The following is a 20,114-nucleotide window of genomic DNA, read 5'->3' as shown; positions in this document are numbered from 1 at the left end:
ATATATATAGAAATTTTCTCAATATATAAAGAAGGCTCGTATATAAACCAGAATAAATCTTAAGATGGGAATAAGAACTCGATATTCTTGTTGCTACGTTAGTATTTTTCGACAAAGTAATCCCCTCTACCCTTATGTCGTGTTATCAGTAAGGAGGAAAAAAAAAAAAACTTTTAGCCTTAAGCGAAACGTTATTCCGCCTTTTGAATATTAATTGGTAGGACCTAGTCTCGTTTCGGATTTGGAACGGAATAATAAAAATTGTAATTTGCTAATTACACTTTAAGTATACGTCATTCGCTTAACTTAAGGGGGTAACGTTGACTCTAGTAAAAAGACCCGATTACATTCTGTATAGAAGCATTCTATTGGTAGATTTATATAAGCTAAAAAAAGTGTTGGTTATCTCGATCGGGTAATGGGGTTATAATGACGTCACGAATCTTTGCAGTCGCCATTTTGTTTCATTAAAGAAAGAAAATGTAGCGCTTGTTTCAGCTTATTCTAACATCATAAACGAAGGTGGCTCTAAGTCTTAATACTTAACTATCTATCAAGAGGTGCCTGACCCGTGTTCGTGATAGTCTGCGTGACTGCTGCAACAGGTGATCACGAAACATGCGACCATCATTTAGATAAAAATGATAAAACTGCATTCGATTTTATTAATAATTATGCTTCAAAATAGATAATTAAAATCAAGTTATTTTATTTTTAAGACGTTAAGTTTATTATACCACGTTAGGGTCGAGAGCGGCCAATTGTATTATTAATAAAAATGTAACACGTCGTTATTATTTCCACGTCGCCGTCTGCCGGCCAATTATCATACTATTTCTCAATGGCTTTTTATGGATTGAAGTTACAGGAACTAATTGACCTATTTTTGTTTCTCGTTGCCTGTCATTGTAAATCACGTAATATTATTTTATTTCATTCATAATGATTTATTAAACTTACTAGAATGGTCACTTTAAAAAAAAGAACTTTTTATTAATTGAAATTCCCGATCCGTTTCCGAAACGTTTAAGATTTCAGTAACGGCAAATTTGAATACCGAATTTAGCGATAACTTCGACCAAAAAACTATTTTAGAATAGGTACAGTACAGAAAGATTTGTTTGTCCCAGAAACGAAAATCGAACAAAAGCCAGCGAGCGCAAAATTCCTTAAATTTAAAGACTGTTTAAGAGCAATTTGGAAGTCTATCAGAATCTTAGTCAAGGTTGAGTACAAGAGTTAAAATATAGAGGCCAACTGCTGAAGAATAAAACTAGTGACCCTTTTAAACAGTTTTTCATGAAATATGTTTTTGTTGACTTATTCCTCCCCATACCAATTACGTATTTAGATATGCCAAGTCTATTGGAATTTCGAAACATTTCCAGAATAGAAATTTTGTTTATATCGTTTTCATTCCTACTTGTACTAGTTAATAGCTTTTACATGTATTTTTATCCTTGACAGAACAAATGGCTAAAATCGTTTTTATGAAAACTCTTTCAAATTATCGAAAATGTAATTTTCCAACGGGGAAATCCTTACTGTCACAGAAAATTTATAACTTTTTCCTCTTATGATGCATCTTAATATTTTCACCATCGTCTATTCTGATAGCATTTCAATTTTGTTTCGGCTTTGACGCTATACAAGTTTCAAATATTAGATTTTAAAGTAATCTTTATAAAAAGAAAAAAAAATTGCAATTATATTACTCATAAGAATTATTAAGATCTCAAGGCAAATCAGATAAATATGTGAAAACGTAACCAGTTCAGAAGAATTTTTCAATTAAAACAAATACTAATTAAATTTATCCGAATTTTCGATAAAAGAAATCAATATGAATTTTTACAAAAAAGTAGTTTTGAATATAATTTACTTTTCTACGTTTGTATAAAAGATTTATGATTTATATAAAATGCTTTCTTTCTTGTTTTTTTATTAAATTTTATAAAATTATGCACACTGTTTGAGTAAAATTATTATACTGTATTCCATATTAAAGCATGAACAGAAATATGCTTGAATAATTAATAAATTTCTTAAAACTGTAAAGAAAAAAAAAGAGAAAACGTGAGAAGAGATGTAACAAAATTATTTTAAATATGGAAAACTTCATTTTATGTGTTAATACTATATAATTTAATATATGATAATACAAAATATAAATTTTGTATAAAAGGTGTTTGTGTAAAATTTAAATTTGAATATAGTTTATTTTTATATGTAAGTCTATACAATAGGTCTACATGTGGGATTATATAGGAAACAGCATATAATTAGGGCGTTATGTATATGAAACGTGGTACTAGTGTGCCTTTCTACATATGAATATAGTTTCGTATAAGCAAAATTTTTTAAAAAATGACTGTTTAATATAATACAATATACAATTTGATAAAGAATTTTAAATTACAAAAAAAAACCTATTTTCTTAGAAGTATAAGGCATAATTTTAAAGGACTAAATTGTTTCCGGACCCTCGTGCCAAATTATAAGAATAGTAATAAGCATTAAGAATGTAATTCTATATCTATGCCGTTTCTTAAATATTCTTTTTCATTTTATTTTTAAAACTTTTACCAATTCCATCAAACTCGAGTAATTGAATTATCTATTAAGATAAGTGTTATCTGCTTTGTATTTTTCACACTTTACAATCTGGCAGTGATAAAGGATTTTAACTACGTTTACTCAAAATAAACTAAGGTAGATGTACGGTAGTTAGGTAAGAGTTATTGTGCGCAGCGTGTATAGAATATCGGTTATTGGCATCAAATCGTGTTGATCCAAAGAGCGCTTAAGTTAGATTTTAAACGTATAGTTTCGTTTACGTCTACGTTGAGAATACCTGGTCGTATTTTTAAATCTTTTGTTTGCTGATAAATTAAACGTTATTTTGTTAATTGGTTAAATGAAAGTAAAGCCAAACAACTAGAGTAAAATCAAAAAACACTATTCTTAAAATGTCAACAGTGGTGCTGTAGTACGCTGTGTGACGGGCATCACGTGACCACAACGTCATCCTTTAGTTTCCAAAGGATAACCAGAATTGAATGTCTGCTACAGGGGGTCTGTCAGTTGCTCGACTGCATGCCGCGGCGTACGACATACCCCAAGGCCTCTCTGTCCTTGGAAGGATGGGGGAAGGGGGTGGAATGTCCGCATTGCCCTTGGTAAAAGATGTCGGCGCTGTGATAGCTGCAACACTTCCTGTACGGCGCCTAGCAACGGCGCTTGAGCTTTTGATATATCTAGGCAACCTCGATTCAAAAAAAATACTCAAAATGTTTTTATTTCCAACTCTGTGACCGGAATGCATGCAACTGGTCAATTTATCAAAGATCCCTCAGGTTTATAAATTCTAAAAATCAATTGTTGTATTTCAAATATGTGTTCGTTATAATTTTTAATGCGCTTAATCAATCCATAAGAAATTCATAATAGATATTCTTATGGATTTCTTTTTATTTTACTAATGAAGAAATTAAACTTTTAGGGAAATGGGGAAATTAAAAAAAAAAAGCTTTCTTTTTCCTTAAGTAATTCGAGCGTAACTATCAATCATTGTTCTCTAAATTGTTAGCAATTATAGTTTATTATTAGTAATAGTTTTTAAAGGCGGAATTCAATAAATTGCTAAAGCCTAGTCTTGAGTCATTACCGAGAGAAAAAAAAAATTCTTATTATAAATATTAAAAGTCTCGTAAATTCTGGGAAATGTGATTCATGTTGGCGAAGTTCCAACGTTTTGCACGTTCTATTGGCCGTGACAGGACACATAATAATACTTGCATAATCACCACCTTCGGGACAAGTTAATCAAAAACGACATGTTCTAGTGCCGATCGGGGCGCCACGATGTGGCAAACACATTTGGTAGGAAATTTATCGACCACGTGTTTTGTCCACCACGTGGTCGATTGTTTATTCAATGGCTAGACAAACTAGAGCAACTATTTAATGGTAAACAGATTGAATGTGACTAAATTCCCAAGGCGGTTAATCAAACAAGCATAAAATTTAAATATACACATGTTTATTATAAATATTATGTATACATAAATAGTACTACTAAAAAAAAATGACACGGTCTCTTAGAATTTACTTTTTTTCTATATAGAATATGGGCATTAATGAAGATTTTAAACAAAAAGCACTAGTTCTATGTGTAGATGGATTCTGTTCCAGAAATAACGTAAGTATTTTAAATGTAATCATTATTAAAATACTATAAAGCTAATTTATTAAAAAGATCTGATTACTGTAATTTTATCAAGAAAGTTAAATGTTAATTTTACATAAATGTCAGAAATACTAGTAGAAAATATAGTATATATTATTCTATTAAAATTGATAAGCAAAATTGAAAAATAGTATTACTATTCATTGATTTGTACTAGTCTTTCTCTTCTTTTATTTAAAATATTTTACTTTTGATCTTTCTTAAATTTAAGTCTTAAAACCTTAAATTCATTTTTTTAAATTTGATTTATACTACATGAAACAATAATTATATAATATGTATAATTTCAGAGTTCTATGGAAGAAACCAAGAATGTTATTGATGAATCCTGTACAGATGGGGAAAGTAGGTATTTTTTCCCCTATAGAATTTTAAAAAATATAAAATTTAATATTATTTTTCATTAAAAATATCTTCTTATTTTTTAGCATCTCCAAGATGCCAACAGCAGTTGCTTGAACATACATTTCCACCTCCTTTGTCATGTGAAAAGTGCCAAGCTTATTTGAACAATTTTTTGTATCAAAATATTTTGTGTCAAGGTAAGCTGATTAATAAATAGATGATTAGAAATTTTTAACAATATTGATAATTTGATTTCAACCAATAAACTATGATAGTTATAATTACAAAAGAATCAAATTAATTTTACAGTGTGTAGACTTAGTTGTCCTCATCCCTGTACCCATGACCCACCTCCAATATATACAGAAAATAAAGATAGCCCAAGGAGGCTTAGTGCAGCATCAGGTAAATATTTAAATTTTAAAATAAAAATAGACTGTATTAAGAAGTTAAGATTAGCAAAGGTTTTCTTTTAACAAAAATCTTTAAAGAAATCAATAAATCAAATACAATTTATGCTCTCAATGTGTAATTCAACCTTGAGCTAGTTGTTCTCCACTAGAACTTCTGAAGGTCATCATTAACCCTTTCTGTTTATCACTGTCGATCTGGGGTGCAAAGGGTGGCAGGTCATAAATATGTAACGTGGCAAAACTCCAAGGACATCCATCCAATCCTAGCTTTTCTGTGCTGTAAAGAAATGTTTAGAACTATCTAATAGTAGTGAAGGCTAATAGTAGGCAGTTTTATGAGTGATCATGACGATAATTTTTTTTTTGTTGTTTTATTAGTTTAGAAGGTTAATCAAACTATATTAAATACCTAATTATAATATTTCATCATTTTCCATTCAGCTATTTTAATTTATTAAAAAGTGTAATTAATATGCACATTAATTAATATTTATTTTATTAGTAAATGCAAAATATTTGAGAAATAAAAAATCCTTAATTTTTTTTCTAGTATTTGGAAAAGAACTTTCTGTACAATTTAATCCAAGTGAACAAACATCACCTTCACTAGTCTGTCGATGTATTCAAGAAATTGAAAAGCGTGCAAAACAAATGAAGGGTAAGCATCAATAACATATAAATTTATATATTTTAAAATAAGCATATAGAAAAACAAAAACAAATGAGGAAAAGTTTAATAAAGAAGTAAAAATTGAACTTTATACAAATAATAAGAAATATATAAATTTTATGTAAATACAAATTAGATATTAGAAAAAATAATATCTGCTAAAATAACTTTCCAGCTATTTTAATTTCAATAATTTTTAAAAATATTTATTTACTATTTTAATATTTCTATGTACAGTACTACAATCATTTTAATATCAATTAATTAATCATAAAATAAAATAAAATTTTTGAAAATTATATATATTATCATTATTTAAAAAAGTCAAGTATCTTTTAATATTTTAAAGTTAGATGATAATTATTCAATTATTTTATACTACAATTATCTAATAAATATGTTATCATCATCAAATATTAATTCTGTATCTTAATTTATGTGTATATTTTTAACATAAAATTTTTAAAATAATTATATTTTTCTTTAGGTGTTGATTTATATCATATGTATCGAAAACCTATCTCTCCAAATATTGTGGCGGAGTTAAAGCAAAAACTTAGTGAAGGTAATATAATTTATATTACTAAATGATATAACAAAATAATTTTTATAATAATGAAATATATAATTCATTTACAGACGTAAATGCAGAATTAACAAATTATGATATCAATTGTGTTGCCAGTGCCTTTAAAAAGTATCTAAGGGAGCTTCCCAATCCTATTCTATCTGTACAGAATTATGATATGTTCCTCGAAATTGCAAGTAAGTCTGAATTATAAACAGAATAGTACAAGTTTAAACCTTTATATATACATTAAATATCAAGGATGAAAAGTATTGTATCATGTAATATATGTAACCTTGGACAAAAAATTATATGATATAATTACATATAAAATTCGTAGTTATGTGCTTATAGCAAAATAAACAAGTTGTGTGTTTAGAATAAGAAATCTTTTTTGAAAGCTTATAAGTTTGTTTATCAATATTGAAGGTATGTAATTATTTATTATTTTTATTTTAGAAAATAACAACACAGAACAATGTATATTATCTCTAAAAAAACTTGTTAAGCAGTTACCCATCCATCACAGATTGACTCTACAAACTGTGATGGCACATTTGTGTAGAATATGTCAGTTACAATATGAAAATGGTTTCCGTCACCCACCAACTACTCTTGTTCAAGATCTCAGTCATGTGTTTATTAGGCCACCTTGGGAAAGAATCAGGTAAACATTTATATATAATGACTATTTCATTGTTAAAAAAAGGATAAAACATTTATATAAAAAAAATATTATTCTAGTGAAGTAGTATCCAATTTTGAACTTCATTTTCGTGTCGTTGAACTCTTACTTCTGAAATGTGACTGGGGAGAAAAATTACCAGAATTTGATTCAACACATTGTAAGTATTGAATATACTTATGTAAGATAGACAATTATGAAAAATCCAGACAACTTATGGACAAAATCTTGTCCAGATTTTTACATTGTCTGGATTTTAGTGTCATTGACCCTTTAAGTATTCTAAATGCCTTTTGGTGTTTAGACTCCTTTCAATTTTTTTTATCTTTTATTATATACTTATAGTGGAAAGCCATAAATTATATGAAATTTACAAGAACAAAATTTAGTTTTTGCCACACTCTTTTAAATTTGGAGAGCTATTACAAAATTTGCAAATATTTCAGTAAAACAAATAATTATTGTAATTTATTATATTATAGTAGTATAGATTTTAGTGTCATTGACCCTTTAAGTATTCTAAATGCCTTTTGGTGTTTAGACTCCTTTATATTTTTTTTATCTTTTATTATTTCTGCATGCTGAATACGTCAAGTAAAGCGATGATGATGATGATGATTCACGTAGCAGTTGATTTGTCAGAAAAGACATAAATGAATGTCCCGTGAGATTAATTTATCTTCATTTCTTGGTGTAAGATCATTTAAAATGTCATGTTTAAACTGCGAATTTTATGTTTATCTTATATTAAGAATAACATTCCATGCAGAAAATAGGAAATATAATGTTTAAATTATTTTCTTTTGTAATTTTAAGAGATTTTTATCTCATTATCAGAATCTAACTTTATTATAATTCGGTATAGAAATATGTATTAAAAATTATCATTTTCAATAAATAACACGAATTAAATTTTATATATTGTAAATTTCCATTTTAAAATTGTTTTGTAGTTTATACGAAAATCAAAAGCGAATTTTAAATTTTCTGTAGGTATTTTTTGTTTAATAAATTATTTAAATTTTTAAAAGGTAAATTTCCTCCAGTATAAAGTTCTTAAATTTGTAAATTCTTACACAAATCAGTTCAGTTTATGCTCGGCTGTTACTACAAATCGAATAAATCGTATGGTTTGTAGAATGTAACCTTAAATTATGTGAGTTTCTACAACAATCAACTCTTCTATAGTATAATGTTTTTATATAATAATTCGCGTAAATTCTGTAGCTTGGTTTTCCATCAAAATTAGGGAATTTTTGTGGTTTATACACTAAACGTTTTTTGTGGAAGTTTCGTATCTACTCACTAAATTTAGTAAATTTTTATCACGATATTCCTACATTTTACTTTATAGCTTTAAAACGTAATAAATTATACTGTAAAATTTTTATATTTTGTACTATATATCAGATATAATAATTATAAATTCAATTAAAAAATTAATGGATTGTAGTGATAAGGCAACACAAAGGCAAACTTTTCAAGTGGGGATGCCTCCCGGGAGAATCTTCTGTGGGAAACTGGTTCCTATTCAGATGTTAAAGAAGTGAAAACCGAAAAAATCCACGTGGTCAGCCCATTAGTGAGGCACAAACCCACGACGAATTACCAGTGTTCAGTGGTTTATCCACTCGACTACTAGTGGGCAAAAATGAATAAAATCCTGAGAACAAAATTTGAAAACTTTACAATTAATAAATTCCGCAAAATAATAATACTTTAAAAATTTTCATCACAAATTAAATATATTTTATATAGAAATGCAGCAAATTAAGGGAGATTGTACGAATCTTATCATCCCTCAAAAGTCAATTAACCCCATTAAAAATTATTCTTATATCTTTTCTCCTAATTTTCATAAATACAGGATGTTTACAAAGTTAGTTTTTAAAAACTGAATAAGGGAGCAATATTTTAATTTTTTTTGACCCATTCTCTAGATTAGTAAATAATAAATTTTAATCGGTATAAGTTAAAAAAATAATTTTGAGAAATTTTTTTTTCCATATAACAATTCAAACGGATTTTGTTGTTTCCAGTTTTCTATAATAAATCAAATAATTTTTACTTTGTATTTTCATATTTTATATAAGAATTTATGTAAATTTTGTGACTTGAAAATTTTTACTACAAAGTATAAAAAATTTATGACTTGTACGTTTCCAATTCTTATATTCTGGGGACTGTAAATTTCTAATACAATATGCAGATGCTGAAGAATACACTTGTCTATCATAATATATAATTTTTTGAATTGCAAATTTTTGCAAAAATCAGCTAAAATTTGATAGTGATATATAGACTTCTAGTGTGCATCATATAAATTTAATGATTTATAAATTTCCTCATAAATCGAGATACATCTTATCAACTAAATTTTGCGGTTTAAAAACGTTCCAAGCCACAAATCAATAAACTTTAGTAAGTTTCAGTACAAATTTTAATGCAGTCGAACCTCTAATAACGACCAACTCCAAACAATGGCTAGTTTTTATGTTGCTGTCAGTAGCCGTTGTTAAGAGGTTTGAATGTACTGTACTTCCTGCAATTAAATAATATAGACTTCATGTTTGTATGGGTATCATTCAAGTCGCATTCGTACAGAAGATTATAATTGATGAAAATTCACATTCTTGACAGGAATATCCCGTTTTATTACTCATGCACGAAAGATGATCCGGAAAACAAGAGGTTTACTATTGTTATTTGATTATAGAATAATAATTTCAATGATGAAGAATAAGGTTTGATGTCATATCTGATCGATCAACAGAAATAAAACGACGAAATTTGATCGTCTATTATTAAAAAGTAAAAGAATTTAGAGATAAGAAGAATCGATGAAAGTTTCCTTATTGTTCTCTAAACTTCTCAAATAATCTAACTCCATTTTTGTTTTGTCAGAATTATTACACCTTAATGATACAACTACTGAGAACTTTCTATACCATTGCCTCACACATACAACAACAAATTCACCTTTACCTCAGCTTCATTTACAGCTCAATTGTCAATTTACCGGGTTATATCCTCTGTTTTCTTTCTAAAAGTGAATATATGAAGTTAACTGGAATACTTGTTTTTTCCCACTAGAACTAGATTATGATTCCATCTATCACAAAGAAAATTACGTGCAGAATTCTGTAACGTAAACAGTAAATAAACAATTTATCAAAGAAAAATGAAGAGTTATTCTTAATTTAAAACTGCATAAGTTTCGATATCTACTTAAGAAATTAAAATTATTTTTAACAAGGAAACGTCTTAAGTTAATTATTTTTAGCTCTTGTTTTATTCATCGTCTTCTTTTAGATTAGTTTATCTTAATTTGTTTTCCCTTCTAAAATCTTCATTAATTCTATTTGTAAGATAATTAAATGTTATTATCAGTAAGATAAATTATTTTTAAGTCCGTCAAATAATTGAAGAATTGTAGGAAAAAAGACAAAAGAGAAGCAGTTTCCACGCTAAGACACTGTACACACACTTTTTTTCCCTTATTCTCTTCTTAGTTTTGGTGTTAATTTATTTGTGAAAATAATTTATATAATCAATTATCATTAATTATTTATTTTACATATATAAATGCCTGGTAGATAAACATGTAAACGTAATCAAATCGTAGTTCAACCAACCGATAATAAATAATTAATGAGAGGAAGATTAATTTGCAGCAATGTATAAAACTTAATATATCAAATGATCATCAACTATATTTACACTTATATATCGAGATAATTTTTATTTAATTGATGTTATCTTCATTGTAATTATTGTATCATCAATTTAACTTAGATAATTTATGTTTTTAGCATGAAAAATTACATTAATTATCTCATGAAATTTCATGTTTTATATAAGACGGAGAACTAAGTTGTTATCTTAATTTTGTTTTAATTNTATTTTATCTGAATTAATTTAATGGCTTTATTTATAAACAGTAAAGATAAATTGAATAAGTATTAATATAAATATTACCTTGAAAAGTCTAGTAATACTTTAACAGATTCAAACATTTTCAGTTGTTGTAATCACTCTTTCTCAGGTAAATCCATGTAACATAAATGAAATATAAAAGGTTTTAAATTAACATGTGTTCTAACATTCTGTTCTATTTGTTTCTGTTATATGAATTTATATGAGGAAAGTTGTTAAACTGACTAAAAACATTTTAATCCATTAAAGTATTGTTGGACTTTTAAACATGTTTGTACTAATTGGTTTTATTTTTAAAAACAAATGTTAAAATTTATTATTATTATTGTTGTTTTTTATACTTTTATACAATAAATATTTAAATATTAATTTTAGTTCCACATCATCACAAATTGTCTCTTGAAAATGCTGAAGACATTACAAATAGTCAAAATGTGGAAGATTGTACAGATGGAATTAAAATGCTTCAAAAAGCAGAATGGTATTGGGGAGATATTACTAGGTAAACTTTTTACTAAAAATTTATTTTGTAACATTTATTTAGTTTGAAGTATAAAATTAATGTTTGTTTACAAATTGTGTTTAGGGAAGAAGTTAATGAAAAATTACGTGATATGCCAGATGGAACATTTTTAGTTAGGGACTCTTCCAACAAAGGATCAGGAGAATATACATTAACATTAAGGTAATAAATATTTAATATAATTATAATATTTATAAGAGATTAATAAGATTATTCTTTAAAATTTTTGACAGCTAATATTATAATAGTAAATATGCTTATTAAAATTTTTCCTTGATTTACTTATCAAGGTCAGCATATAGTAATATTTATTACAACAAACAAAATTTATAAAATAAGTTAAGTTAAAAAAATTATTTATTACAATATTATCAGAAGATTTGGAATNTGTGTTTATTAGGCCACCTTGGGAAAGAATCAGGTAAACATTTATATATAATGACTATTTCATTGTTAAAAAAAGGATAAAACATTTATATAAAAAAAAATATTATTCTAGTGAAGTAGTATCCAATTTTGAACTTCATTTTCGTGTCGTTGAACTCTTACTTCTGAAATGTGACTGGGGAGAAAAATTACCAGAATTTGATTCAACACATTGTAAGTATTGAATATACTTATGTAAGATAGACAATTATGAAAAATCCAGACAACTTATGGACAAAATCTTGTCCAGATTTTTACATTGTCTGGATTTTAGTGTCATTGACCCTTTAAGTATTCTAAATGCCTTTTGGTGTTTAGACTCCTTTCAATTTTTTTTATCTTTTATTATATACTTATAGTGGAAAGCCATAAATTATATGAAATTTACAAGAACAAAATTTAGTTTTTGCCACACTCTTTTAAATTTGGAGAGCTATTACAAAATTTGCAAATATTTCAGTAAAACAAATAATTATTGTAATTTATTATATTATAGTAGTATAAATTATAATGACTAATAATATGTACAGTTTAGATACTTAAAAATAAAATATAATTTGCACAAAAGTAATTACTAGTTTTAGTCATAAAGTTTTGTTAATTCATCATACAGATGTTTGTAGTCACGTATAATAACTTGAATGAACGAATACAAAAATTCACAGAATACATTAGATAACTAAAATTGTAAATTTTTAATATTTTTTGTATTAAATTTTATAAATTGAAGTATTTAAATTTAAAAATAAATTTAATCTATCAGAAAATGTGAAGTGTATATGTATTGTTTAAGATATTTATTTTATCTGAATTAATTTAATGGCTTTATTTATAAACAGTAAAGATAAATTGAATAAGTATTAATATAAATATTACCTTGAAAAGTCTAGTAATACTTTAACAGATTCAAACATTTTCAGTTGTTGTAATCACTCTTTCTCAGGTAAATCCATGTAACATAAATGAAATATAAAAGGTTTTAAATTAACATGTGTTCTAACATTCTGTTCTATTTGTTTCTGTTATATGAATTTATATGAGGAAAGTTGTTAAACTGACTAAAAACATTTTAATCCATTAAAGTATTGTTGGACTTTTAAACATGTTTGTACTAATTGGTTTTATTTTTAAAAACAAATGTTAAAATTTATTATTATTATTGTTGTTTTTTATACTTTTATACAATAAATATTTAAATATTAATTTTAGTTCCACATCATCACAAATTGTCTCTTGAAAATGCTGAAGACATTACAAATAGTCAAAATGTGGAAGATTGTACAGATGGAATTAAAATGCTTCAAAAAGCAGAATGGTATTGGGGAGATATTACTAGGTAAACTTTTTACTAAAAATTTATTTTGTAACATTTATTTAGTTTGAAGTATAAAATTAATGTTTGTTTACAAATTGTGTTTAGGGAAGAAGTTAATGAAAAATTACGTGATATGCCAGATGGAACATTTTTAGTTAGGGACTCTTCCAACAAAGGATCAGGAGAATATACATTAACATTAAGGTAATAAATATTTAATATAATTATAATATTTATAAGAGATTAATAAGATTATTCTTTAAAATTTTTGACAGCTAATATTATAATAGTAAATATGCTTATTAAAATTTTTCCTTGATTTACTTATCAAGGTCAGCATATAGTAATATTTATTACAACAAACAAAATTTATAAAATAAGTTAAGTTAAAAAAATTATTTATTACAATATTATCAGAAGATTTGGAATATAAATTGAAATTTAATTTTTAAATATAATATTGTTAATAAAATATATTTGAATCCTCTTAATATTTATTTGCTCTGTAATGAATAAATTAAATTAGTTGATACATTCTGATAAAATCTGACTTTCAGAATATTCTATTTGAAACATTAAAAAAGCTGTAACAAACTATTATTTTAGTTATTGTTTTTTTTTTTTTCTGATGAAACATGCTGATATATTGGCCTTCAGTTTTTCAGGGTTTCCCCTTGCATTATTTTATGTTTTCTTGTATGTTATGTATTCATAGTAATTGTTGTTTATTCTGAATAGTTACTAAAATGATTTTTATAGATTAATTTTTAATTGTAAATTGTCTATTTATTCGTATATATTCATTTTTTAAAATTTATTTTCAGAAAAGGAAATGGTAATAAACTCATTAAAATTTGTCATCGAAATGGAAAATATGGATTTTCTGAACCTTTAAAATTTTATTCTGTGGTGGAATTAATTAATTATTATAGGAATGTATCTCTTGCACAATATAATAGAAGTCTAGATATTAAACTTCTTTACCCACTGTCACGGTTTAATACGGTAAGAGTAAAAATTCATAAAAACTTTAAATACTATAATTTTTTAATACTAAATATGCACTTTAAATTATTTGATAGATGGAAGCCGTTGGGAATTTTTCTGATGTAGAGTTGGTCAGAAATAAATTAATTAGCATAGATTTAGAATATCAAAAGAAAACAAGACAATATGATCAGTTCTATGAAAATTTCTACAAAGCTTTACAAGAAATTCAAACCAGACAACAAGCATTAGATGTTTTCATTGAAACATTAGCAGTGTTTCAGGAACAATTAGATTATCATAAAGTATTTCAACAAGAAGCTCTTCCACATGAAGTTAAAGTGTAAGTTAATATTATTGATTATTTGGTTATGCTTAAATATTTTAAAATAAAAAATGGTTTATCAATATGGGATAGTCTATTGGCTGTGTTTCAAAATATTTTGCATACAAAGCATGTATTTTTTTTGTATCGCCTAAAGTTTTGAAATGAAGCCAGTAACTTGTAGAACTGCATTTTGTAAAACTTTTATTATGAGAGAATGTAATTATTTAATTTTAAATTACTTTTAATTACAAAATATTTAGATATGTGAAATTCATTGTCAAAATTTCTATAAAATTAACTATAGCAAAACTTTAAAAATATTACAATAGTTTGTTTTTGGTTTACTGTAAGATAAAAAGCAAAATATCATCAAGACTTTATTAAAATACTTAAATACTTTGAATCATTAAAAACATGTAAGAACCTATTTTTTGACTCTTTAAGAAATATTTTCTTAACTTTAAAACAACAAAATGGAGTTAGAAAATTATTATATATAATAATTTGTATATGAGCTTATAAAACATGCATTATATCATTGATATTAATAATAATAATCTGAAGATATAATTTTGATTTATCATATTAAAACTGAATGAATGTTTAATATTGTTAACAATATAATATAAATTGATTAACAGTAGATTGTGCATATTATATTTATAGTTTACTATTAATAATAGATGAGACAATGTAATTAGTTGAGTATTGTAATATATAATTGAATAGATAAGTTTAACTTACTTCAAAATTTTACTTCAGCTCATATATTTTTGATACTGTTCCCAATTGAAATAACAAACAAACTTTTCTCTTCAACATTCAATACGTAAATTATTAAAATAATGAAATGTAGTGAAAAATAAAACCTCAGAATTAGATTATGTTATCTAAAATATGATTTAATTTATTTTATATAAATATTTATATAACATTGCCAGTTTGAACAAAGTTCTGTTGAATTTGAGATAATAAATCTGTTTTAAATTTTCAAGAAGCTTCTATGCAGTAGTTGATAAGGCAGTGACAAATTAATTATCTTCTTGCTGTCTAATTTTAAACATAACTTCAAGGAAAGTAGAAATTAAGTTATAAAAAGATTCCTGTTTGAATGACCTATTTTCTTTTATATTGCTTAATAATCTACATTTTAAGTTTCAGAAGTCTTCATTAGTATATTAAATATTTTGTGTCATTTTAATAGAAATTAATAAATAATTAATTATAATTTATTATTCAATTTACATAAATTGAAAGTCGTGAATATTGGACTAATTATGACATTTTTTTTTTTCCAGAATTATGTCAAATTTTGAAATGCTTTCTCAAAGATTACATGCCATTCAAGAGAACAAGGTTCAATTAGAAAAAGAATTAAAAGAAAAAGCAGCTTATTGTCATTCCTTAGATAGGGAAATGAATACCTTGAGGAACCAAATAATGCAATTATACAAACAAAGGGAACATTGTCAAATGTAGGTTATCATTCTTTTTATGATAAATAATTTTTTAATTTATAAAATTATGTTTTAAATATTATATTTATATATTTTTTAATTTAGGTGGATGTTAGGTAATGGAGTTAAAGCTGAAAAAATACAAAAAATTTTAAATCCCTCTACTGAAAATAAGGATTTTGTGAGGTAAATCTACATATTTTTTTTATGCAAAATGTTTTTATTTAAAAATTTAAATTAAATTATTAAAAAATAAAATTTTAATTTCTAGTGATGCAATGTCATCTGAAAATGATCTTCCACATAACAATGAATCAACTTGGTTTCTACAAGATTGTTCTAGACAAGAAGCCGAAAAGCTCTTAGCTGGGAAAGCAAATGGGACTTTTCTGATAAGAAACAGTAGAACTGGCCAGTATGCTTTATCCATTGTGTAAGTAGCATCTAAATTTATTTTTAATATCAAAATAATTCGCTTAAATTATACAAATTGAAATAAAAGCATTATTATGTCTGAAATAGTGCATTGTTTTTTCCACAATTTAGAAATTTAAATTTTGGAATGAGCATATAATTGGAAGAATCATCATGTACGATGGAAAACAATAGTCAAAGAAAGCATTTATGCATCATTGAGCATAAATTATTATAATGAAGATGCATTGCATTTGTGAATTCTATCATTATAACAATAGTTAGGAGTTAGAGAGAAATAAAATAAAAAGTTCACTTAGATTATTTGATGATAGTTGACCCATTAACAAATCATACTTTATAAATAGGACTCATTGCTACATGATGGTTATTGTTACAATGCTAAGAAAATATATTCTCTTGTACAATACAAATCTTTTTCTCAATTAATCAAATTGGTATTCATAAAAAGATTAGAATGACTTTATGAAATTTTGAATTAGAACAATGAATAGAATTAAGAATATTTAATTTCAGTATTTATATCTTATTATTTTTCTAGGTAGGAATTATTTTCTGTTGAAAAATTTAGTGTCATATTTGATTCATATCTCGGAACTCATTTAGTTTTGAGTTGATTATCATTTTAATATTTAGTTTCTTGGATTTAAAAATATAATTAAAGGTTTTTAATTGATATGTGATACAAGTATTGATTATTGTTTAAACATTATTATTTTTATTTTATTAATGATTAGAGGTTTTATGACTTTATTTCACATTAAGTAATTATATTTAAATTTTAGTTAAATATATTGCAGAAAAACAAGAAGCTTTTATAAATTTAATGAACATTTTATTTAAACATTTATTTAATTTCATTAAGAATTTTAAAATATCAAATATTTTCAATATGTACCAAATATAAAATGAATAGTTTTATTATTTTTTTCCAGGGTTGATGGAAAAATTGGTCATTGTTTAATCAATAAAACAGAGAAAGGTTATGGATTTGCAGAACCATTCAACGACCATCCAACATTGAAGAGTCTAGTGCTCCACTATGCTCGGACATCTTTAGAGGAACATAATAATTCCCTTCGGACAACTTTGGCTTATCCTGTATTCTGGTCTCAAGTTAATCAATATGTAGAACAGACTTGAAATGCCCATAAGTGTAAATTAGGACAAAGATGTATATTTGTGGAATTTTTCACTTGATATATTAGGAATATGAATTCCTTTTGATGATCTCAGGCTACAAGTGACATTAGTGTGATCTGATGTGAAAGTTTGATGCTGAAACCGGCCACGGTTTGAGCGTGATGTACAGAAAAACTTTGCCCGACAGAGGTCAACCAATCACTTACCTCCGAGGGACAATTAAGCTGAAAGCACATTACTTTTTAATACATTTCAAACAAAATCTGTGATTTGTTGATTATTTGTGTGCATGTGTTGTTTAAGAAATGAATCCATCCTTATATCCCGTTACACAAGCTGAAATTGTGACATACCAATCGCATATTTTCCCACCAAATCAAGCAGCTGCGGTTTTTGTATTTACAGTTTGATTAATATAAAATTATCTTGTCATAGAGAGATATACTATATATAAAATTATAAATAGCATTGTAACTGTGATATTATATATAACTTACAAAACAAATTTATCTCTTGAATTATGCATACAGTTATCTTTACTAAGATACCCAAATATGAAATATTGTACAGCATATTATTAAAAGAGTACCTGATACCAGATTAAGTACAGCATTATTAAAGAATAGACGAGTCTTTACGAGGCAAAATTTTTTTCTATGGAAATTCTCTTTATAATATTTACAAGTCTCTCTTGAAAATTTTCAAAGTATTTACATAACATATATGTTATAATAGATTACAGTTAATACCAATCAATTCTCAATTAATATTTAAGATGCTAATTTTTTGTTTTTTAATTTTTTCTTTTTGATAAAATGTGACTGGTTGCATAAATATAGGACATAGCTATGTAAATATATGTAGCAAAGCCATATGTTAAACATCAAATTGAAGTTTTGGACTATTTTGTTGTAATTGTGCACTGTCTGTATCTTTTTCTATCATCAATACTTCTGCCTTTAATAAATTTAAAAAAAAAAAAAATGGAAAATATTGGAACATTACAGTAAAATGTGTGCAGAGAGAAAGAAATAAAAATGTTGTCATAGAAAGAATTGATATTTGTTATTGATTGTTTCACTTTTTTTAAATTAAATTTTATCTGTTTTAGATAAACATATGAAATTTTAATTACATTATATATTATTTTACATATATAGGTCTATATGTTAATTTGTTTAATTATAAATTATACTAATAATTTGAAATTTAAAATACAATTATGAAAATAAGTGAAAGATTTGAACTTTTAAGAGGGCTTTTTAATTCTTAAAAATTAATTACAACTTTATGAATCTGAAAATTTAATTTTATAAAAAATATATAATATATATATATATACATATCTTGCTACTAAGATTTGTATAGAGTATTTATTTCTTATGAAGTTATACTTCCAATGTTTAATTGCCTTATATGGGTGGCATAACGCATAGCTTAGGATGTATGTAGGAAAGCCAAAACCAAATAATACAGGAATCACATTGGCTGAGACTTTTTTAAACAATCGAATAAAGTCTGAATGAATCATGACAAAATGTTTATGATGTTGGTCAATCGTACGATGATCAAAACCTGATTATAACTTACATCATCTTTATCTAATTGAAATATCTTCGTTTTGATTTGTCATAAGGAATCCGGATTGGAATGTTTCGAAACTTCGCGATTTTTCACGGTAGTCAAATAAGAATTTTATTTTCCATTTCTTATTAATTCTAGTTAATTCCTTATAAAGAACAAGCAGACTCATAATATCCATAGCGCATGTCGGCCGTATGGCAGCTTTACTCCTACTTATCACACTAGGAAGCATGGAATCAAATCTAGCAGTTTCTATGAATTCTATGTGAATGAAGTAATTGTCCATATAGTATTCTACATTTTGTGATAATTACTGGACTCAGCAAAACTATTCCAGTACTGTATGAGTCTTTAGATGGGCGGAATGCCGCGCGTATGTGAATCTCTGCCTCTCAACTTGGATCGACTCTGGCACACCAATGGTTCTTTGAAGCCTCAGACCTATAAATACGATTAAATATTCATATAATTTGATTTTGTTCTCTATGGATAATTTATAACCAATTTAATTATTATCAATTCAGAGATAATCACATTATAACAGGAAGTATTTATATACTAAAATAGTAAAAAAAATTAATTCATGCAGGATCTTTTAATATGTAAATACTTCTAATTCATAGAAATTTTTAAATAAAAACTGTTTAACAACTTTTTTTTACTACTTTAGGATTAATTAAACAAATTCATATTGGATAAAAAATATATATATTAATTATTTTCGACTAAAATTTCTTATCTGAAGTCATTTTGACGTCCTAATATTTAATGGTTGTTAGGGGTTAGTCGATGTAATACCTGAAGGATTGATTGTATCAAAGAAAGCAATGTTATAGAAAGGCAATGGCCGAAATTTCCAATATTTTGTCAATTTAGAAATACACCAGGGTAATCTCAATTCGCTCGGAGACTTTTATAAAAATAGACTTTTGATAAATCCAATAGTACCTGTGAACGTAGTCATTGTTGGCGTTCTATCATCAATACCAACAAAAATAACTTGTAAGATATCAACAAAGAAGACTTTGCTATTTTTATTCTACTTATGAA

At 25.8% G+C, this 20,114-nt stretch overlaps 1 protein-coding gene across 2 annotated transcripts in view; it reads left to right on the top strand.

Moving 5' to 3' along the window:
- LOC111623544 (phosphatidylinositol 3-kinase regulatory subunit gamma-like) overlaps positions 1–18,522 on the top strand; it is a 26,067-nt gene extending 7,545 nt beyond the window's left edge. Inside the window, exons 1-18 of one of the 2 annotated variants that reach the window (XM_023366273.1) lie at positions 2,207–3,969; positions 4,127–4,201; positions 4,540–4,594; positions 4,678–4,791; positions 4,904–4,999; positions 5,558–5,665; positions 6,165–6,242; positions 6,317–6,442; positions 6,705–6,912; positions 6,990–7,090; positions 11,242–11,368; positions 11,453–11,551; positions 13,955–14,135; positions 14,213–14,460; positions 15,744–15,920; positions 16,008–16,088; positions 16,174–16,335; positions 17,273–18,522. In XM_023366273.1, the coding sequence (XP_023222041.1) occupies positions 3,967–3,969; positions 4,127–4,201; positions 4,540–4,594; positions 4,678–4,791; positions 4,904–4,999; positions 5,558–5,665; positions 6,165–6,242; positions 6,317–6,442; positions 6,705–6,912; positions 6,990–7,090; positions 11,242–11,368; positions 11,453–11,551; positions 13,955–14,135; positions 14,213–14,460; positions 15,744–15,920; positions 16,008–16,088; positions 16,174–16,335; positions 17,273–17,480 (2,247 nt within the window). In that variant the 5' untranslated portion in view covers positions 2,207–3,966 and the 3' untranslated portion in view covers positions 17,481–18,522. Of the gene's footprint in view, positions 1–2,206; positions 3,970–4,126; positions 4,202–4,539; positions 4,595–4,677; positions 4,792–4,903; positions 5,000–5,557; positions 5,666–6,164; positions 6,243–6,316; positions 6,443–6,704; positions 6,913–6,989; positions 7,091–11,241; positions 11,369–11,452; positions 11,552–13,954; positions 14,136–14,212; positions 14,461–15,743; positions 15,921–16,007; positions 16,089–16,173; positions 16,336–17,272 lie in introns of those variants that run through there. The other variant, XM_023366190.1, reaches the window with a different exon arrangement.
- The last annotated feature ends 1,592 nt before the right edge of the window (positions 18,523–20,114 follow it).

The sequence above is a fragment of the Centruroides sculpturatus genome, unplaced genomic scaffold (assembly GCF_000671375.1).
Source record: "Centruroides sculpturatus isolate CEXI.00-Female unplaced genomic scaffold, Cexi_2.0 scaffold29, whole genome shotgun sequence".
Taxonomy (NCBI): domain Eukaryota; kingdom Metazoa; phylum Arthropoda; class Arachnida; order Scorpiones; family Buthidae; genus Centruroides; species Centruroides sculpturatus.
The sequence above is the reverse complement of the archived record's forward strand: the minus strand, read 5'-3'. Positions and strand labels throughout refer to the sequence as shown.